We start from the raw sequence: 22,336 nt of genomic DNA, 5'->3' as shown, positions 1-22,336 counted from the left end.
AGTCCCCTACAACCCTCCCTATCTCTGTAACCCCCTCCACTCCCCACAACCCTCCCTATCTCGGTAACCTCCTCCAGTCACTACAACCCTCCCTATCTCTGTAACCTCCTCCAGCCCCAACAACCCTCCCTATCTCTGTAACCTCCTCCAGCCCCTACAACCCTCCCTATCTCTGTAACCCCCTCCAGCCCCTACAACCCTCCCTATCTCTGTAACCTCCTCCAGCCCCTGCAGCCCTATCTCTGTAACCCCCTTCAGCCCCTACAGCCCTCCCTATCTCTGTAACCCCCTCCAGTCCCCTACAACCCTCCCTATCTCTGTAACCCCCTCCACTCCCCACAACCCTCCCTATCTCTGTAACCTCCTCCAGCCCCTACAACCCTCCCTATCTCTGTAACCCCCTCCAGTCCCCTACAATCCTCCCTATCTCTGTAACCCCCTCCACTCCCCACAACCCTCCCTATCTCTGTAACCTCCTCCAGTCACTACAACCCTCCCTATGTAACATCCTCCACCCTCTGGAATCTCGGTGTTCCTTTAATTACTCTAATTCTGCCCTTTTTGAGCGTACCGTTCCTGGTGGGTGGTGCTGCGTTCAGTTTCGTGGGCCTCCCACGCTCTGGCATTGCTTTCTGAAACTCTCGGCCTAGTGGGCAGGCCTCGAACCCCAGCTCTTGTTTCCAGCTGGCGTCGATTAACAGCTCCTGCGACGGATTTTGGGATGTTCTCCTCTGTTCAGTGGGGGCTATACAAATGCAAACAGTTGTTGGCGAGGTAGCCGTAGAGGAGGAGTAAGATGTTCTCCCTCCCTCAATGATGTAAACATATTGGAAGCAGTTCAGACCAGATTAACACCAGGAAGGGGCGGGTTGTCTTACGAGGAAAGGTCAGAGAGGTCAGAGATGAGGAGAATTCTTCCCTCAGAGGGTCCCGAGTCTCTGGAACTCTCTTCCTCAAAAGGCAGCGGGAGCAGAATCGCGAAATATTCTTAAGGCCGAGCGGAGATGGGTTCCTGATTGACGAGTTGGGGGGGGGTGAAAGGTCATCGGGGGGTCGGCAGGAATGTGGGGGTCCAGGTCACAATCTGATCGGTCACGATTTTATCGAATGGGGCAGCAGCAGGCTGGAGGGGCCGAGTGGCCGACCCCTAGACCATGAGAAATAGGAACAGGAGTAGGCTGTTCCGCCCCTTGAGCCTGCTGCTATCCTATCTTTAAATTTCCTCCCCTCGGTATCTCCTTCACGTGTTGACGGTCAAGGGAGCAGCAGCTTGATGTTATGTCAATACCCAGCCCACTGTGCACTGAGCGTGCAATCAGATAATAGAAAAAAAGTATAAATCATGTCTTAAAGGAGAAATGTCACACAAGGTGGGCCCCACCAGTTAGGGCCGGTGTGTTGTCCTTTTTAAGAGGCCTCCCTGATCCTCTCCATGTAGCTCCGCAGTTCGTCGGGGTCCTGCAGCCCCATGTCCTGGCAGACCCACCTGATGTCCTCCTCGTCGGCCACGATGATGGACTGCGTGGCTGGCAATGGCGGCTGCACTGGCTTCCCCGGGGCGGCCGTCACAAAAGTGGACAACTGTACCCTCTTGGGCCTGAAGTCCTGCAGCGTTCCGGGCCGGAATTCCTGCCGCTGCCTGCGGGAAAAGCCCTGGATCGTGCAGTACCCATCCATGAAGCCCTGCCCGCGTGCGCGGGGCACCCAGCTCCCCTCCCCTCCGCCGCCCGGGCGGGGTGAGGCGCCCCGCCGCCTGGCCGTGCCACGGGTCCCGGCCCCCCGCATGTCATCGACCGGCCCCGACCCTCCACCCTGCAAGGCCGTGCGGCCCGCCTGGCCCGTCTGGTGCAACCAGCCGCCACCGGCTCGTGATTCGCCGGCGAGAGCGCGGCGCTGCCCCGGGGCTCCCTGCTTCTGGAGGTTTGGCCCCGTGAGCCGCCCCCCAGGGTCAGGCCGGGAAACCCCGTCCGGGCACCTCCCTGTATCCGGCTCTGACACCCTGTCGGTGAAACCCTGCGCGCTGGCCAGGGAGACCCCTTGAGTGAACCCCTGCGCGCTGGCCAGGGAGACCCCTTGAGTGAACCCCTGCGCGTTGGCCAGGGAGACCCCTTGAGTGAATCCCTGCGCGCTGGCCAGGGAGACCCCTTGAGTGAACCCCTGCGCGTTGGCTAGGAAGACCCCCTCGTTGAACCCCTGCGCATTGGCCAGGGAGACCGTGTCGGTGAACCCCTGCGTGTTGGCCATGGAGACCCCCTCAGCGAACCCCTGCGGATTGTCCAGGGTGACCCCCTCATGGAAACCCTGCACATTGGGCAGGGAAAACCCCTCATCAAACCCCTGCAGATTGGCCCGGGAGACCCCTTCAATGGACCCCTGCTGATTGGCCAGGGAGACCCCTTCAGTGAACTCCTGCTCATTGGCCAGGGAGACCCCTTGAGTTAACCCCTGCTGATTGGACAGGGAGACCCCTTCAGTTAACCCCTGCTGATTGGACAGGGAGACCCCTTTGATGAACCCCTGCTGATTGGACAGGGAGACCCCTTGAGTTAACCCCTGCTGATTGGACAGAGAGACCCCTTCGATGAACCCCTGCAGATTGGTCCGGGAGATCAAGCTGTCGCCCGGCTGCTCACTGCCCCCCTCGATCGAGGCCCCGTTACCATGGCACCCGGCCCTCAAGCTGAAGGCCTGCTCCCTCCTGTGGGGCGAGATGTCTACCTGCTGGGCCGGCCCATGCCGCTCGCTCCCCGACCACACCCAGTGGGGTGGAAGGCCGGGCTCGGCGCGTGGAAGCTCCTTCCGCCTGTACTTGAGCACGAAGGTGACGCAGTTGATGAAGAAGACCAGAATGGCCAGGCAGAAGATCCCCAGCAGCGCGTACATGCCAATCTCCAAGTCCGTCACGCCTTTGAAAGTCAACGAGAACTCTTCCCCTCCGAAGCCCGGGAGGGGGTCCGGGGGGGTGGGGGCCTCCGTCTTCGGTGGGTGGTCACGGAGCCTTGGATCGAGAGCAGCCAACACCGAATCCCGAGGGGCCCACTTTCCGCCACGCCTCTCGGGGTGAAGCCGGCGGGTTGTGCTCTCCACCCGGACGGCACCCTCCTCCCGCTCAGATATCCGGGTGTCATGGTGTTCCCAGTCCGGGAAGATCCACGTGCCCTCGGCCTCAGCTTGCCGGCTGCCGTCCTCCTCCTCCTCCTCCCGCTCAAAATGGACGTCAACCCCGGCCTGCGCTGACGCCAGAACTAGGCCGCTTTTCCGTTTGGCCTTCTGACAGACCGTGGGGACGGCCATTTTCACCTGGAGCAGCTGGCCGCTACCTCCGCCCTCCGCCACCACCGCCACGGGTTCAGCAGCGGCCCCCTGCCCGCGCACAGACACAACGTGCTCATCCAGAGACCGGACCGTCAGCGAGTAGTCCTCGGAGCTGTGACGTTGGAGGGGCGACGTCGTTCCGTCACTGTAGCGCAACCAAAGGCTCAACACACCTTCCTAGTCGGAAGAGAGAGAAAGAGAGAGAGAAACATCTGTCACATCTCAACGCGCCTTCACGTAATAATATCAGCAAAATATTAGAAATAATGTACATATTTGAGTGGGTTTAATTTTTTTTATTCAGATTGTGTTGAATTCATGCCAAACAAGGGTGTTTTGCCTGTATGGGGGTTTCTATCATGCTCAGAGAGAGTTTACTGTGGGGAAAGTAAATCAGAGATTGGGGACAGAATGGGATGTTGCTTAGCAAAAGGGAAAATACCCTTTTGAGTTTAGTTTTCAATTGGGAACCAGGGTAGAAGGAGCTTAGTAGGGAAAAAGGGAACATCTCTTGCAGCTTTGTTGCAAGAAAGGCCACACAGTGGAGTATCGTGCATGAAAGCAAGCTCCTGAGAGGCGAAAGGGCAGTTGGTTCTAGAAACCCAGGAAAAGAAAAGAAACCAGGAAGTTAATGGAACAAAGAGGAACAACCATTGGAACAGGGTGCTGAAGTTAAAGTGTTATGGAGCAGGGTTCAGAGAGCACCAAAGTGTATCATGGAGTTCATCTGACCCACGACTTTTAATAGATTGTGGTTATGGGGAGCACACGGTCCACTTTACAGGTGCGATGCAGCAGAGATCTAAAGTACTTTTAAATAAAACCATGTTTATTTATGAATCCAGTTAACACTTTATAAACCTACAGTGAACATCCTAGCAACAATCAACACCAATAATCCCCTCAGATACAATATTCTATTAGTAACCCTTCATAACTTTCCGAGCAACATCCATAAGACCAAAGGACCCTTTTTACAGAAAGACAGCAGGTTTAAATTCTCTACAGAAGCAGGTCTCAAATGATCTGGAGACACTTTAATAATAATAATCGCTTATTGTCACAAGCAGGCTTCAATGAAGTTGCTATGGAAAGCCCCTAGATTGCAGAGATCCGTATGCAGCTTCTTGCTTTGCCTGCAGCTATCCCGCTCTCAAAACGAAACTAAAACACACCCTGTAGCTGCCTGATCGAAAACAAAAGTGGAAGACAGCGAGCCCAGCTCCACCCACACTCTGACATCACTGCAGCTATTTGATAAACATCCATTTCTTAAAGGTACTCTCACATGACAAAAGACAAACCCAGAAAGGACCAACTGGGTGAAATCGGCTAGAGAAAAGCCAGAGATCGAAGCAGTCATGAGTTTGGTGTCCTTATTTTCAGCTTTTGGAAACATTAATCTTCTGTTGGGGACCGAGTACCTGGACTTTTGTGCAGAGGGTCGGGTGCTGGGGCGATTCAAGAGAAAGGGAATGCTAAAAGGAGAGTTGGAAAACCTAGAAGCGGATTCTTGCTAAAACCACTGGGAGAAAACCTTGCTTGAAAGGAGAGTTGGCAAACCTGGAGGTGGTTCCTTGGTGAAAGCAGCTGAGGGAAAGCATTGTTTGAAATAAGATTTTAAAGCAACTCTTTTGAGGGTGGAATTTGGAGACGCTCGTGGGACCGTCTGGGAGGAAGAGGAGAAATCCACGGAAGATCGATGGAGTGACATCTGCCACCTGGTTCCAAAGTGGAGTGCTTCTGACTACAGCCAACCCATGGGTTTAAAGGGACTGTGTGTGTTGGCCGTGAACATTATGACAGAAATTATATTTTGTAACCTGTATTATCATTAAAATCTGAGAACATTTGTGAAGGGGTATTGTATGATACTCAAACTTTTGATGTTTAATAATTGTTTTTGTTGTTAGCAGTCCTATGACTGTTCATCCATGCTTTAAGATGAAGTAAAAGTTCCGATCTTTAGAGCCAGAGCTGGGACCTTCCTGACCTGTTCTAACAGCATCTGGGACGGTAACAATGAACCACAATAGAAGCTAGGGTCACACAGAATAAATGGTGCAGAAAGAGACTCTTTCGCCCAGAAAGTCCATTTGCGCACCCATCCAGCTTCCACGAAATCACCCCTTCCGAACATTCATTCCCCTTTCCCTCAAGTGCTTGGTTACTAGCCCCTGAAACCCACCTCTACAAATCGCCTCAGCAGCTTCCTGAGATGGCGAGTTCCACGCAGTCTACACATCCCTGGAGAGCAAAGGGGGCAATTTATCACGGCCAGTCCACCTAACCCGCACTTCTTTGGGCTTGTGGGAGGAAACCGGAGCACCCGGAGGAAACTCACTCAAGCAGAAACTCACGTGCAGACTCCGCACAGACAGCGACCCAAGGCCAGAATTGAACCCGAGACCCTGGCGCGGTGAGGCAGCAGCGCTAACAACCCTGACACCTCCTTCTTCTGATGACCTGTGCGGTTTGTCGGGGGGGGATCTATGTGATATCGACAGCCCCTAGTTATGCACCCCCCCCCCCCTACCCCCCCCGAAATAGGGCAAACGTTCTCTCTCGCTATCCATCTGTACCGAGGCCTTTCAGAATTCTAAAGACCGTTCATATGGTTCCGGGGGCTGAGGAGATTCGGTCAGAAAGGTGAGCTGGGGAAGTCAGGACTGTTTTCCTCGGAGAGGGGGAGGGCGAGAGCAGATTCGATCGAGGTGATTCGAACCTCGGGGGCCAGGGGGGGGGGGGGGGCGGGGAGGGAAGGACTTCTGCCCGGAGTGGAAGGTGGGGTGAGGGGGTGGGGGGAGGGGGGGGGGGGAGTGGTGTTCCCCCCGTTCGAAAGGATTGAGAATGAAAGTGCATGGGTTTAAAGTGATTGGTCAAAGGAGGCAAAGAGGAGGGAGTGAAAGCTGTTCCCGCAGCGAGCTGCAAGTTTCTCGGGCAACACCAACACCGATCAGGACTGTGAAACGTACATTGGCCATTTTAAATGGTAGAAGCGGCCATATTTGGCTGCACAAAACTGGCTGTTTCTCCCAGCAGGCTCAGCGGCCCCCCGCCCCCCCAGTCGAATCCACAAATGGTCAAGAGCCCAGGCAGGCTGCTGATTAGATTAACCGAAACACAAAGGGAGCAGATGACATCACCAGACCAGACCCGCATCGAGATTGGAAAATCGATACCAACAATGGACTCGATAACGGGGCTATCCAGCAGTAAGGAGGAACCCATCTCCATGATGGGAAAGCAATCTGTAAGCCCCGGGTAAGGTGATTAGGAACATCGATGGGGCCCATTCATACTGGGCAGGGCAGTCTCAGCCGTTTGTGATTTTCAATAGACTGTGCTATCACTGAGGAGGACAGCAATCCAATTGTTCTTGCAATTGCCGGTGGGGGCGGAGCTCACGGGTACTTTTTGAAATCTGGACTTTAAAAAGTGTGGCTTGGCAGCCATTCCGCCCTCTTCGGACCCACATGGCAACTCTTTCTCCTTCGGACTCTTCCTGAACCGAGTTACAGACAGCAGTTTTCACAGCACGCAGCCAGCCCAGAAGGTCAAGGCCGACTCAACTGAGTAATGTATAATCCAGGATTGTGAGTATTTCCTAGTCATTGGTGAAGCTCCCGAGAGTAACACAGCAGTTGAGGCTTTGTGGGAATGGTGGGTGCATGAACCTTTTCATAGTTGCTAATACTGCTTAAAGTTAGAATTTACGTTGTGTCCGTTTAGTTTTTATTCCCATAGTCATAGTTATAGAGTATAAGATACCTATATGTTGTTTTCTGGTGTTGATGAGGTTTAATCTTGGTGTTTAATAAAAGATATATGATTTGAACTCGATTGGAGCCCATCTTGCTCTCTCATTTTCTCATCAGTTATCTCTGGTCGAATCACAATTTAAATACCCCTTACCATAATTCCGGAGTCAAGAACCGAGGGTACTCTGGGCGATTCGAACCCGTCCACTCAGGAAAGGCTGCCAGGTAGTGGATAGGCAGCCATTTTCCTTTTCTCTCTCTTGGGGGGGGGGGGCTACTCTAGTGAAGTAGGCGCGAGGTGGCCGTTGTTCCACCGGCGAGAGAGAGAATCACTCGGGCACTGGGTGGGGTTTGGGTAACGGAGAACCAGACCCAAAATAAGCCAGCGAGTGGAGTTTAAAAAGAGGGAGCCCGTTACAGAGTGGTTGTGGGTCAGGAACGCACTGCCTCAGAGTGCAGGCGAGGCAGGTTCAATCGAAGCATTCAAGAGGGTATGAGGCTGCTCGCTGACGACGGACAACGTGCAGGGCAACGGGAAGGCTTTGAGGTCATCCCTCAGCCTTTATTGTCAGAGTTGATAATAATGATAATAATCTTGTCACAAGTCGGCATACATGAACACTGCAATGAAGTTGCTGTGAAAAGCCCCCTGGTCGCCACATTCACTTAGTACCTCAGCCATGGCCTCTCCCTCCATGTATTAATCCCATTTCTGCTTCCTAATCAACCAGGTAGCACAGTGGTTAGCACTGCTGCCTCACAGCACCAGGGACCCGGGTTCAATTCCGGCCTCGGGTCACTGTCTGTGCGGAGTCTGCACGTTCTCCCCGTGTCTGCGTGGGTTTCCTCCGGGTGCTCCGGTTTCCTCCCACGAGTCCAAAGATGTGCAAGTTAGGTGGATTGGCCGTGATCAGTTGCTCCAAGCGTCCAAAATCTTAGTTGGGGTTGCAGGGTTAGAGGATCCTAGAACATTACAGCGCAGTACAGGCCCTTCGGCCCTCAAAGGGAGGAGGGAGAATTCAGAATGTCCAAATCACCCAACAGCATGTCTTTCGGGACTTGTGGGAGGAAACCGGAGCACCCGGAGGAAACCCACGCAGACACGGGGAGAACGTGCAGACTCCGCACAGACATCGCCACAGGTCCACGTTGGTAGCTCCACGTGCGCCCCACCCCCTCCTCCAGCTCACCCCATCAACATGTCCTCTCCCTCCCTCCCTCATGGATTTACCCAGCTTCCCCCTGAAACGTATCTAACAACATCCCTCTCGACTACTTCCTGAGGGAGAGAGTCCCGCATTCTAAATCGCCCTTTTGGATGAACAAAGATTCTTTATCCCCGACTGGATTTCGTGGTGACGACCCGGTATCGAGGAAACGCGGAGCAGGAAAAGGCCCCTTTGCGGGCGGTCACTCCAAATTGCTCGGCTACCTTCGACTTTCATTCGAGATCTGCACGCACCCCCCTCCCCCTCCCCGGCCAATGAAAGAGGAGCCCATTGCTGAATCTGGTTCCGGGGGGGGGGGTCCGTTGGGTCAAGTGTCACCAGGGGAACGTCGATCATCATCTGTCTCGTGAGGTACGGATTAGCAAACGGAAAAGGACCCTGGGGGGCAACCCGGAGTACAGATTAATAATCGGGCTGGGCAGTGCCAACGTGGGGAGAATCTTGCCCAGATAAATCGGGTATCAAAGACTGGCTGGCATGAGAACAGTCGCTGGACAGGGGGGGCGGCCTTAGAAAGAGGAGGCAGTTCGGTATAGCGGAGGCACTTTCCCAGGAGGGGGGAGAGGTCGGTGGCGAAAGGGGTAGAGAGGAAGGCGAAGCAGAGAAAAAAGGGGGGCACGTGTCAGGTGGATCAACCAATATCAGAGGGGGAGGTGGAAGAGAAACTAGAGCAGCAAAGGGAGATCATGAGAAGAGAGTGGCAGCTAATCTGAAAGGTAAACCTAGATAGACATGTCAATCGGAAAATGGTGGGCGATAAGGAGGAGTGGCATTATAGAATTCTTACAGTGCAGAAGGAGACGATTTGGCCCGTCCAGTCTCTGCACCGACCCTACGTTAGGCCCACAACCCTCCCCATGGATGCTAAATTGCCCCGAGGCGGGATTGTGGGGATAGGGCGGGGGAGTGGGTGTCTGTGGGGTGACCTTTCAGAGGGTTGTTGCAGACTAGATGGGCCGAATGGCCTCCTTCTGCACTGTAGGGATTCGCTTCGAGGGCCGAAGGGCCTGTACTGCGCTGTAATGTTCTAGCATCCTCTAACCCTGCAATCCCAACGAAGATTCTGGACACTTGGGGAAAATGATCATGGCCAATCCACCTAACCTGCACATCTTTGGACTGTGGGAGGAAACCGGAGCACCCGGAGGAAACCCACGCAGACACGGGGGGAACGCGCTGACGCCGCACAGACACCCAATGCTGGAATTAAACGCGGGTCCCTGGTGCTGTGAGGCAGACAATGCCACCTGGTTGATTAGGAACCAAAATTGGGATTTATACATGGAGGGCAAGGCCATGGCTGAGGTACTAAGTGAGTACTTTGCATCTGTCTTTACCAAGGAAGAAGTTACTCCCAAAGCCATTGCGAGAAAGGAGGTGGTTAAGGCACTGGGTGGAATGATAAAGAGGGGGTATTAGAGAGGCTGGTTGAACTGAAAGTTGATAAACCACCAGGACCAGATGACATGCATAGGAGGGCACTTCGGGAGGGCTCACTTGACATATGTATCAAGTCTCTTTCGATACAGGGGTGGGGGCCAGAGTGTTGGAGAGTTGCAAACACATATAAACCCTTGTTCCAGAAATGATAAGCCCAGAAACTACAGGCCAGTCAGTTTAACCTCGTCGGCAGGGTCCTTTTCAGCACAGAAGGAGGCCAGTAACCCCATGAATCCATGCCACCTCCCCACTGAACAATCTCGTCAGTCCCATTCTCCCACTCAATCCCTATATTCCTGAAAGTTTATTTCCTTCAAGTGCTCGGAGTTAAATGTAGGAAATTGTTGTGTTATATTTTATATTTGTTGCAGTAATGTTATTAAAAAAATCTGTGTCCAAATACATAGCGGCAGTATATCTGCTAAAGCTGTGATTAAGGGGTCATAAAAGTGAGGTAATTATTGATTTGAAATATTTGCTTGTTTACGTACAAATGATAATGGAATATTGTTTATATTTGGACAGTTCGCTGGAATGAGAGACAGTGTTTAGCCCTAGCTAAGCAGGTCATGTGACATCTCAGTGAGATACAGATGATGTATTTAGTGGGAGGGGCCATAGGATTGGAGTCTGAAGAGACCAAAGGATGTTCAGGGTGTTTCTGCAAGAGTCTCTCTCCAAAGTCTCCAGAGGAACGAAAGTAACCCTGTTCTGTTAACTTTATTTATAAGTGGCATTTGAACTGTATTGGGTTGCTTGATTAGAATATTCATAGTGAAGCTGTTGGACATAAGTTACAGTTTATCCTCATGTTTAAGAACTGTTCGGCTGTTAATTACAAAACTTCTTATATGCTAATATGGTGTTTAAATTAAACTAAGTTTAACATAAACGATACCTATTGGTCAGTTATTACTCTTGGGGTGAAGTATGGCATAAAAAGTCATGTACCCAAATTTGCGGATGATACGAAGTTAGGTGGATTGTAGACAGTATAGATGACAGCAAAAAATTGCAAGGAGATTGTGGTGATATGATTTGCATACCTGTCTGCCATTGGGGAAGAACACCGGCTTACCATTGGCCCTGGTCGGTCATGTGCCTCTCGACCGATTGGTCGAGAGGCTGAGTTAACCGCGCCTCCTTGCCGAGGTATAAATAGTCAAACGTCCGGCGGTCGTCCATTTTATTGTAGACGACCGCAGGGCGAAGTTCTTAGTTTATTAAAGCCTAACTTTTGTAAAGCAACTCGTCTCTCGTACAATTGATGGCACATCAGAGATATTGACAGAGAAAGTGAATAGGGGAAATTGTGACAGGTGGTGTGAGGTTTTCCATTTTGGACCAAAAAAAGATCAAGCAGAGCGCTTTCTAAATGGGAAGAGGTTAAGTACAGTCCATGTCCAAAGAGACTTGACGGTTCATGTACATAGATCCTTAAAATGCCAGGAAGCAGCGCAGAAAATAATCAAAAAGGCCAATGGAATGCTAGCCTTGATATCTAGAGGCGTCATGGTATCTACGGGGCATGGTAGCATAGTGGTTAGCACTATTGCTTCACAGCTCCAGGTTCGATTCCCCCGGCTTGGGTCACTGTCTGTGCGGAGTCTGCACGTTCTCCCTGTGTCTGCGTTGGTTTCCTCCGGGTGCTCCGGTTTCCTCCCACAGTCCAATGTGTTGATAGTGACCTTGCGCAATTGCCCCTTAGTGCCCAAAAAGGTTGGGTTGGGTTGGGTGGGGTTACTGGGTTACAGGGATGGGGGTGTGGGCTTAGGTAGGGTGCTCTTTCCCAAGATCCGGTGCAGACTCGATGGGCCAATTGGCCTCCTTCTGCACTGTAAATTCTATGATTCTATGACAGGGGTCTATGCTGCAGCTTTAAAAAACCCTGGTTAGACCCTGCCTGGGAGTCACTGTGAGCATTTCTGGGCAGCACAACCCTCGGAAGGATATACTGACCGTGGAGGGAGAGCAACGTAGCTTCACAAAGATGATACCTGGGCTACGAGGAGAGATTCCACAAATTACTCCTGTTTTCACGAGATGTTAGAAGGTGAAGGGGTCATCTGATTGAAGTGTTTAAGATATTAACTGGGAAAGACAGGCTCGATAAAGATAAACTGTTTCCACAGGATGGAGATTCTGAAAATTAGGGCCCGACCGTTCAGGGGAGATGTTGGGAAAAACTCCTTCACTCAGAGCGGTAGAGGTTTGCAAATCTCTCCCACACACAGCAGTTGAAGCAGGAACAGTTGTTAATTTTAAATCCGAGATAGTTTGCTTTGTTAAATAAAGATATGAAGGGATGTGGGCCAAGGGCAGATATATGGAGTTAGGCAACAGATCAGCTATGATCTAATTGAATGGCGGGGCAGGCTGGAGGGGCTGAAAGGCCTCTCCTCCTGTCCCTTTCCACACATGTATCCTTTCCTCACAGTTTAACAGATAGAAAAGTTGTTTGGGGTCTGGGCCGATATCGTAACATGCTCATCCAATTTCCTGTTGAAACCGTCTCCTGGCTCCACCACCCTGGGACCGTGTTCTGGATTTCTCTGCACAGAATAAAGGTTCTTCTCTGGCATTTTCCCCTGTATCTGCTGCCCAAAAGGTCCCCTTGCGCCATCAGCCATTGGGAGAACTTCGCCTCGATGTATCTAAGCCTGTCATAATCTCCTGCACTTCGACCCAGTCTATCCTTCCGCCCTGCTCCGAGGAAAACAGTCCAAGCTTTTCCAACCTGACCTCGTGACCAAACACCCGCCAATCCCCAGAAATGTTCCCGTAAATCTCCTCCCGAGGACTGTCGAATCCTCCCTGAAATGCCGTGACCAGAACTGAACACGGTATCATAGACGAGGCCGAACGGGGGAGCTGGAAGAGTTGAGCATAACTTCTGTGCTCGATGCCTTCATTTATGAAGACCGGGATCCCCCACGCGCTTTGTTAGCCGACCTCCTCAATGTGTCCCAACACCTTCAGAGATCGGTGCACATGGATCTCCAGGTTCCCCTTTTCCTCCACACTCTCCAGGAATTGTACCGTTACGTCTGTGTTGCCTCGCCCCCCCCCCCCCCCCATCCATTGCACTGTAGCGATCTGGGATGACCACTTCCAACTAGGTACAGAGAAACTGGCAAAGCCTGATGGGTAAAATGGACAAGCCAAGACTCAGGTAGGCTGAGAGCCAGAAATGTATATTTGTCAGCAGGAAGCCCAGACGGTATTGAATCTCCGTCGCATTAGCATTTTAATGGGGCCGATTAGCCTGTGATGGCCCAGCTTCACCAAATCAAAGGGCTGGTACTCCAGCAACCGGGACAGTCCCAGACATTTCGGCGCCACACAACTGTCCAAGGGAAACGCAAACAACGGGGTCAGTGACCGCTTGGGCCACGCCCAACCATCCAGATCCCCGCCCACTTATTGGCTAAGGAATCGAACGGAGTGATCAGGGATCACCCAATTAGTGAGGCCCAAATCGAAGGACCGCCCAAAAAGAGCGCAAAAAATCCCCCCCCCCCCCCCCCCCGAGTGTAAAGGAAGAGATCGCCATATGTTCGCTCTTTCTCCGTCCGGGTACCCTGGTCACAGCCATCTCCAATCGCAGCAACACCAGAAGCGAGTCAAAGTTCAACGCTCGCTACCAGACGAATGAGCCCAGCTGAGCAGCAGTTACTCCTTCGGACTCGATAGATCCAGAATTGAATTGGCCACTGTTTTCTGACCTAAGCCGGTGCCTGAAGTTAGTCGATAGGTGTAGTCCACTAGTAGTGTTTATGTTGCATGACTAATTGTCTGTAAATAAAGTACCCTTGACCTTGAACTAACTAACTGGTGTTTGGCTCTTTGATCGATATCCGGTTGAAACTTCTGGTGGATGTGGAAGCATTGGAAAGGGTGCAGAGGAGATTTACCAGGATGTTGCCTGGTATGGAGGGAAGATCATATGAGGGAAGGCGGAAGGACTTGAGGCTGTTTTCATTAGAGAGAAGAAGGTTAAGAGGTGACTTAATTGAGGCATACAAGATGATCAGAGGATTAGATAGGGTGGACAGTGAGAGCCTTTTTCCTCGGATGGTGATGTCCAGCACGAGGAGACATAGCTTTAAATTGAGGGGAGATAGATATAGGACAGATGTCAGAGGTAGGTTCTTTACTCAGAGAGTAGTAAGGGCGTGGAATGCCCTGCCTGCAACAGTAGTGGACTCGCCAACACTAAACGCATTTAAATGGTCATTGGATAGGCATATGGACGATAAGGGAATAGTGTAGATGGGCTTTAGAGGGGTTTCACAGGTCGGTGCAACATCGAGGGCCGAAGGGCCTGTGCTGCACTGTAATGTTCTATCTTCTATGTTCATTTGATACCTGGCGACTCTAAGCATTATGAATGAAATGAAAATGAAATGAAAATCACTTATTGTCACGAGTAGGCTTCAACTAAATTACTGTGAAAAGTTCCACATTCCGGCGCCTGTCCGGGGAGGCTGATACGGGAATCGAACCGTGCTGCTGGCCTGCTTGGTCTGCTTTAAAAGCCAGCGATTTAGCCCAATGTGCTAAACCAGCCCCAGTAGGACATAGATAGCACAGAAAGAAGGTAGATTCACTGATTGCCCTAATTGGAACAGAGCCACAGAAAGGACAGGGTGAAAGAAGGCTCAACAGCACCAAAATACATCACCTCGCACTTCTCCAAGTTACGTTCCATTTGCCATGTATGCTAGCCTGTTTACTGGAGGTGATTCATATGGTGCTCACTCTTCACCAGTGCTCCAAGTGTGGTACCATTCGGAAATCTCACTCCATATTCATTTTATATGTCATCAAAAAGGTCTGACCCTTGGAGAAGGGTCATTAAAAAAAAAACAATCCTCTACGACTCTCTTTATCCTGAAGACAACTTTTTGACCAATGGGACAATGACCCCCGCTAGTCCGCCACCGCATCATTTTGTTCACCAGCCGTTTAATCTTGTCAAACGCTCCCTTAAATTCCTCATGGAGAACATTCGCCGCATTCCCAGTTACCTCAACGAAAAGTTCAATGAAGTTCGCCTTTTGCAAATCCCCTAACTAACTCACGTCCGGGGTACAGCAAATGGGCACAGTTTTTAACCTGAGAAAGGATATTTTCAGAATTGTTTTACAGGATGTGCCCATTTCGTTTCGGAGTCAACCACATTGCTGTGGGGTCTGGAGTCATGTGTAGGCCAGGCCAGGTAAGGACCGGGGGATTTCCTTCCCTAAAGGACCTTCGTGAACCAAATGTTTTTTTTACGGCAATGGACAATGGTTCCACGGACATCACTAGACTTCAATTCCAGATTGTTACTGAATTCAAATTCCACCATCTGCTTGGGTGGGACTCGAACCTGGATTACCTTGGATTACGAGTCCACTAGATCTCTGCTGCCCCCTATTGACAGGATTGGGAGCAGTTCCGAGAACGTTCACTCAAGTGATTCCCGAGTTCAGGACGTTATCGTTTGAGGGAAGTTTTGGGCCCGTATTCGTTAAGGGTTCAGGAGCAGAATGAGAGGGGATCTTATTGAAACGCACAGGATTCTGAGGGGGATTGACTGGGTGGATGCTGGGAAGGGAGGCTGATTACCCCTCGGGGGGGGGGGGGGGGGGAGACTCAAACTAGGGGGAACACTGTCCAAAAATAAGGGGGTTAAAGATGGAGTTGAGGAGACCTCACTAGCCTGGAGAGCAGTAGAGGCAGGGTCATTGGCTATCATTCCAGGCAGAGTGAGAGAGATTCTTCATTAACAAGGGAGTTGAAGAGTTTGGAGGTTGACGGGAAAGTAGAGTTGAGGTCAGAATTAGATCACCCATGATGTTCTCAGAAGGTGGAGCATCGCGAGGGGCCGAATGGGCTACACCTGCCCTGAAATAAGTACGATTGCATGTTCCGCCTCTGACTCTCCCCTTTAACCCCGCCTCTGACAATTCCTGCTCCCTCGCCCTTTCCCTCACCACTTCCGAGGGTTAAATTCCCACGCCGACGGGAAAACCGCCGTCAACGGGCCCCCAAGGTGAGGAATTCCCACCTGTCTAGGGGGCTAGGTGGACACTGAGGGGTCGCACGGCGCAAGTTCGCGCATGCGCGGAACGGCGTCGTGAGATCTCGCGCATGCGGGGAACTGATTCGGCTCGTGCGCAGACCGGCAGTCGTATTTTGCCGCATGCCATGACAGAGCCGTATAGTGGCCGGGCGGGGAAGGAAGAAGTGCCCCCCCCCCTCACCGGGGTCAGATGCCCCCCCCCGCGCCGTGTGGGACCATACGTAACCCACGCCGGCCAAACCGGACAAAGACGGACGGCCGCTCGGCCCATTGGGGCCCGGAGAATGGCCGGGGGAAGCCGACCCCAAGGGGGGGCCCACCTGGGGAGGGGGTTTGCCCCCTGTCTCTGACCCGTCCCCCTCCCTCCAACCTATATCCCTTCCCTCTCCGTCTCGGACGTTTCCCCTTCCCTCCAGTTCCGACCCTTCCCATTTCCACCTTCGCCGACCAGCGTCTCCTCGCAGCTGCGATCTCCCTCCCGCGGCAGCTCCTAATCTTGTCTCTTCCTTCAACTGATGCCTGGGTCTTCTGCTGCTGTTTCGGAGTGCCGGGGAGAGGGGGGAGGGGGGGGGGGGGGTCGGGGGTCGGAGGAGTGGGCGGGAACAGCGAAAGGGGCGGAGAATCGAGCGATGCGTCTCAAAATGGCTTTTGCGGTCGAGGGATTTCCTCGCCCGGTTGCCCCCAAACCCACCCACGCCAATGACGCAACTGAATTGTGTTATCGCGAACGGGTCATGCGTTCAAATCTCCACACCGACCTCAAACCGTGGCAGCTCCATCAACAACGTGCACCTGGTGACCAGAACCTTCCAGAGGCGCACAGGTAAATGCAGCCCCCCCCTCCCCAGGTGGGAGGGATTCATGGCCAGGTAGTACACAGCTGAGGGGGGGGGGGGGGGGGGGGGGGGGGGCGCAGGCAGTGTTCCGAGGGATGTCCGTCCATTTATATTTAAGATTATGTCCTTTATATCTGTTTTTGTCAAGTGTGTGAAAATTTTGCGACACGACACTTTGCCAAAAGAAAATGGGTAAATTCCGGCCCTTGGGCAGCAGGGTAGCATGGTGGTTAGCATCAATGCTTCACAGCTCCAGGGTCCCAGGTTCGATTCCCGGCTGGGTCACTGTCTGTGTGGAGTCTGCACGTCCTCCCCGTGTGTGCGTGGGTTTCCTCCGGGTGCTCCGGTTTCCTCCCACAGTCCAAAGATGTGCGGGTTAGGTGGATTGGCCATGCTAAATTGCCCGTAGTGTCCTAAAAAGTAAGGTTAGGGGGTGTTGTTGGGTTACGGGTATAGGGTGGATACGTGGGTTTGAGTAGGGTGATCATGGCTCGGCACAACATTGAGGGCCGAAGGGCCTGTTCTGTGCTGTACTGTTCTATGTTCTATGGTCTCAGGGTGTGGAAGGTCGGACAGGATGAAAGGTCAGAGGTCCTGACCTGCTGTAACCCCCCCCCCCCCCCCCCCAGGTTCATACGGACTTCTCCCCCCCCCCCCCCCCCACTCTACTCACTGCCCCTTCTCTTCACTCTCGGGGGGTACCTGGCTGTCCTACCTGTTTGGGCGTGTGGAATGACTCCTGCGCTGTCGCCGTGGCGATGATCACCTGAGGGTGCTGCCGGGTAGGCCTGAGGGCCAGCCTGATACCGGTGACCAGCTGGACGTCCATGTCGGTGATGGTCACCTTGTCATCCGCGATGGTCACGGTCTGTTGGCCAAGAATAGAGCCCGACACGGGAGACAGGACCTGGCCAGCGAGAGAAAAGTGAGTGAAAACAAAGAATAAAGAATGAAAGGAATGTTCAACGAGGCCAAGGATGGCCCATCAGGGCTGAAAGACAGAAGAACACGAGCGGGGAGGTTCACGCTCAGGGCCGAGGCCTCAATAACCAGGCTCAACAGTTGATCAAGGCTGGAGGGTCCAGTTACAATAGTGACGTTTAAGGGGCATCTTGACAAATACATGAATAGGATGGGAATAGAGGGATACGGACCCAGGAAGTATGGACGAATTTAGTTGACACGGGCAGCATGGTCGGCACGGGTTTGGAGGGCCGAAGGGCCTGTTCCTGTGCTGTAACTTTCTTTGTTCTTTGTTCTCATCCCTATCTCCTCCAGCTCCTACAACCCTCCCTATCTCTGTAACCTCCTCCAGCTCCTACAACCCTCCCTATCTCTGTAACCTCCTCCAGTCCCGACAACCCTCCATATCTCTGTAACCTCCTCCAGCCCCTACAACCCTCCCTACCTCTGTAACCTCCTCCAGCCCCTACAACCCTCCCTATCTCTGTCACCTCCTCCAGCTCCAACAACCCAAACTATCTCTGTAACCTCCTCCAGCCCCTACAGCCCTCCCTATCTCTGTCACCTGCTCCAGCTCCTACAACCCAAACTATCTCTGTAACCTCCTCCAACCCCTACAACCCTCCCTATCTCTGTAACCTCCTCCAGTCCCGACAACCCTCCCTATCTCTGTAACCTCCTCCAGGCCCTACAACCCTCCCTATCTGTAACCTCCTACAGCCCCTGCAACCCTCCCTATCTCTGTAACCTCCTCCAGCCCCTACACCCCTCCCTATCTCTGTAACCTCCTCCAGCCCCTACAACCCTCCCTATCTGTAACCTCCTACAGCCCCTGCAACCCTCCCTATCTCTGTAACCTCCTCCAGCCCCTACACCCCTCCCTACCTCTGTAACCTCCTCCAGCCCCTACAGCCCTCCATATCTCTGTAACCTCCTCCAGCCCCGACAACCCTCCCTATCTCTGTAACCTCCTCCAGCCCCTACAACCCTCCCTATCTCTGTAACCTCCTCCAGCCCCTACAACCCTCCCTATCTCTGTAACCTCCTCCAGTCCCTACAACCCTCCCTATCTCTCTAACCTCCTCCAGCCCCTACACCCCTCCCTATCTCTGTAACCTCCTCCAGCCCCTACACCCCTCCCTATCTCTGTAACCTCCTCCATTATCAGCTAAGTTGCCAGCTGTCTGGACCAGAAGGTTTGGAACTTCTTCCCACCCCTATCTGTTTCTCCCTTTAAGACACCGTTTCCTCTCTGCTCAAGTTGCCTTTGCTCAAGTTGCCCTTCCAGCTCCTCAGTAAGTTTGTGTCACATTTTATCTGATTACAGTTCTGTGAAGCCTCTCGGGATGTGTTATATTTTAAGGCAGGTTATACGGGGTGCTGTAAACTCTGGGAGCTGTGGCTCAGTTCTCCCTGGTGCAGGTCCTGCCCCTCACTTCAGTCTCACTCACCTGCACAGCCGTCACCCCCGGCTTCAGGCCGACCAACGTCCTCCCCTCCTTCACCCTCGCCACTCCTGGGTCCCTGACCCTCACCAACGGGGCGACCATCTCCGTCACGTCGACCTGCCAGCCCGCGCCCAGCATGTGCTCCGTGGGCCCGCCGGAGGCCGGGGTCGGGGCCGCCGCGAAGTGGGAGAGGACCCACAGGGTGGCCTGCTGATACCGCAGCGAGCACCCTCGCCCCTTGCTCTCGCCCACCTCCTCTTCGTCCTTCCCCTCGGTGTCTCCGGCTGGGCTGTTTCAAGGGAAAGAGGAAAGGTTACCCCGGGGATTGACCGGTTTGGTTCCGACCGTTTCAGAGGGTGGGGGTGGGGAAGTTAAGAGTCAACCACTTCGCTGTGTGGGGTCCGGGAGTCACACGTAGGTCAGACCGGGGTAAGGACGGCAGATTTCCCCCGCTAAACGGGCATTGGGGAACCAGGGGCGCGATTCTCCGAGCCCCGCGCCGGGCCGGAGAATTGCCGCGACCGCGCCACCCCGACACCGGCGTGCGCTCCCCCCTCGGGCCTACTTTGTCCGGCCCCAGAACCCCCGGGCCATGTTGAGTCGGGGCCAGAGCATTCCGCGAGTCTACCGCGCATGCGCGGGTCGGCGCCGCCCCCAGTCCGCGCCGGGATGCAAGGCTGGAGCGGCGTGAACCGCTCCAGCGCCGTGCTGGCCCCCGCTGTCTCCATTTTGGAGAATCGCGCCCCAGATGTTTTTTGTTTTGAACGACAATCGACGATGGTTGCCACGGTCACCGTTAACGAGATGAGCTCCGTGCCGCGGAATGTAAATTCCACAGGGCCGCCCTGGCCAGATTGAAACCGAAGTTTCCCCCGGAACGTTAACCTACAGCCTCTGGGTTACCAGCCCTGGGGCCCAATCCCTTCTTGAAATGCTCATTTCTCAGTGGGCCCACGGCGCTCCAGACCTCCTCTTTTCCCAAATGTAACAGTAAAAGTATTTCCTTGTGATCGGAGTATCCTTTACCTGGGAGTATTTTTGTGATTCTGCATATCCCTCTTTCGGTATTATGTTGTTTCCTCCCTCTCTACGTTGTCACGGCTGTCTTTTTTGTTTGTCAAATCGAGCTGTAGGCCCTCAGGGGTATAAATTTAAATGAAATGCCCTTTGAACGCATCCATTCGTGTTTCGATTTACCCATTCGCAGACTGGCCCAGTTTACTGCGCACGGTCTCTCTCGCAGAGTCCCTACCGTGCAGAAGGAGGCCACTCGGCCCATCAGGTCTGCACTGACCCTCTCGAAGCCCGCTACCCAGCCCTATCCCCGTAACCTAACCTGCACATCCCTGGACAATGAGGGGCAATTTAGCACGGCCAATCCACCTAACCCGCACATCTTTGGACTGCGGGAGGAAACCGGAGCACCCGGAGGAAACCCACGCACACACGGAGAGGACGTGCAGACTCCGCACCGTCAGTGACCCAAGCCGGGAATCGAACCTGGGACCCTGGAGCTGCGAGGCAACAGTGCTAACCACCCTTCCATTTGAAGTCGGAAACATCTGAGAGGGCAACATTGCTGCGGGTCTGGAGTCGCGCGCAGCCAGACCGCAGAACAAGGTCAGCAGCGCGGGTTCGATTCCCGTACCAGCTGAGCATTCTGAATTCTCCCTCCGTGTACCCGTACCGGAATGTGGCGACGAGGGGCTTTTCACAGTCACTACATCGCAGTGTTAATGTCCGCCTACTTGTGACAATAAAGATTATTTATTTAGGTATCCACCTCTGAATATATGTCTACCCAGGTGTTTTCCCGCGTAAACATTAACATAGAAGTTTACAACGGTGGACGTTCTGCATAAAAAATTACAAAAGGAAGTGACGTTAACGCGGGAGGGATGTGCAGGTGTTGATTCCCCTTACCTGTTCTCGGATTGGATGGGCACCCGCCAACCTTTGACCTGGCTGAGCTGGGAGTCCGAGAGTTCGACCCGCAGTGGCAGCTGGGGCGCCCATGCGGCGAGGTGGAGGGTGGCGCTCAGGCGCTCGTACGAGAGGTCCACCCGGATGCTCTGTCGCCCTCCCGTCTCTTTCCCGTCCACGTAGACGTAGTCGCAGCCCTCGGACACCTTAACGACAACAGCCTGCATTTACATAGCGCCTCGAAAAGGTCGGAACGCATTGCCGGGGCTTCGCTTGAGAAATCACGACAACAAAATACCAGGGATGGCGATCAACAGCTCGGTCAAAAAGGGAGGTTTCGCGGAGCATCTGAAAGGAGGTGAGAGATGTGACTAATGTCGGGGTTTCGGCTACGTTGTATTATATGTAGTTGGTGCAGTGAGGGTGAAAATCCTGGGTTTGTGTGTATGACTGCTGCGGTAGTATTTTTAACAATCCTGGTTTGAAAGACAGCTCCGTTTTTGGGAGCCCGAGGTACAATTAACGCATCCTAAAAGTTTGCGCCAATGAAGTTTTGTTTATATTGAGATGGCTACCTCCAGAGTAGTTAATTAGAGTCATTGCGTTAGTTTAGTGAGATGATATAGTTAATGGAAGCAGTCACGTGTTGATGTTCGCTTTTGGTTTGTGGCTGGAAGATGAGCTGGGGCATTTCAGAATAAATACAGCCAGAGATTCTGCTTGGTTCTGACAGGGGTCAGGTCTATCTTTTCCAACCGTCTCATAAAAACCTTTGCACAGCAAGTGTTCCCGAGTGCTCACAGTATTTAAAAGTGGATTGAGAGCTTAAATGGGTTTGTTGAGGGCAGCATGGTGGCGCAGTGGGTTAGCCCTGCTGTCTCACGGCGCTGAGGTCCCAGGTTCGATCCCGGCTCTGGGATGGAGTCCGCGTGGAGTTTGCACAGTCTCCCCGTGTTTGCGTGGGTTTCGCCCTCACAACCCAAAAAATGTGCGGGGTAGGTGGATTGGCCATGCTAAATTGCCCCTAAATTGCAAAAAATTAATTGGGTTCAAAAAAATGGGTTTGTTGTTTGAGTGGGAATAAAGATAGCAGTTAAGGGTTTGTATTCACTGTATTGAGTAGTAATGTTTAAGTGTCATGTGAGAGTACCTTTAAGAAACGGGTGTTTAAGAAATGTACCTTTAAGAAATGGGTGTGTATCAGTGATGTCAGAGTGTGGGTGGAGCTGGGCTGTCTGTCAGCTTTTTACTTTCGTTTTTGAGCAGGCTGCAGGGTGTGTTTTTGTTTTGCTTTCAGTGTTGGAGCTGAAGCCAGACAGAGCGGGTGTGCTGCTGATCTCTCTGCCATCAA

At 52.9% G+C, this 22,336-nt stretch overlaps 1 protein-coding gene across 2 annotated transcripts in view; it reads right to left on the bottom strand.

Annotated features, from left to right (window-relative positions):
• Positions 1-481: 481 nt before the first annotated feature.
• Positions 482-22,336, bottom strand: part of LOC119967873 (transmembrane protein 132C-like) — a 40,871-nt gene continuing 19,016 nt past the window's right edge. Inside the window, exons 6-10 of one of the 2 annotated variants that reach the window (XM_038800954.1) lie at positions 20,986-21,191; positions 19,066-19,351; positions 17,367-17,558; positions 2,533-3,492; positions 482-2,496 (exon numbers count right to left, since the gene is read on the bottom strand). In XM_038800954.1, the coding sequence (XP_038656882.1) occupies positions 1,408-2,496; positions 2,533-3,492; positions 17,367-17,558; positions 19,066-19,351; positions 20,986-21,191 (2,733 nt within the window). In that variant the 3' untranslated portion in view covers positions 482-1,407. Of the gene's footprint in view, positions 3,493-17,366; positions 17,559-19,065; positions 19,352-20,985; positions 21,192-22,336 lie in introns of both variants that reach the window. The other variant, XM_038800953.1, reaches the window with a different exon arrangement.

This window comes from Scyliorhinus canicula, chromosome 6 (assembly GCF_902713615.1).
Source record: "Scyliorhinus canicula chromosome 6, sScyCan1.1, whole genome shotgun sequence".
Taxonomy (NCBI): Eukaryota; Metazoa; Chordata; class Chondrichthyes; order Carcharhiniformes; family Scyliorhinidae; genus Scyliorhinus; species Scyliorhinus canicula.
This window is presented reverse-complemented; position numbering and strand designations above follow the sequence as displayed.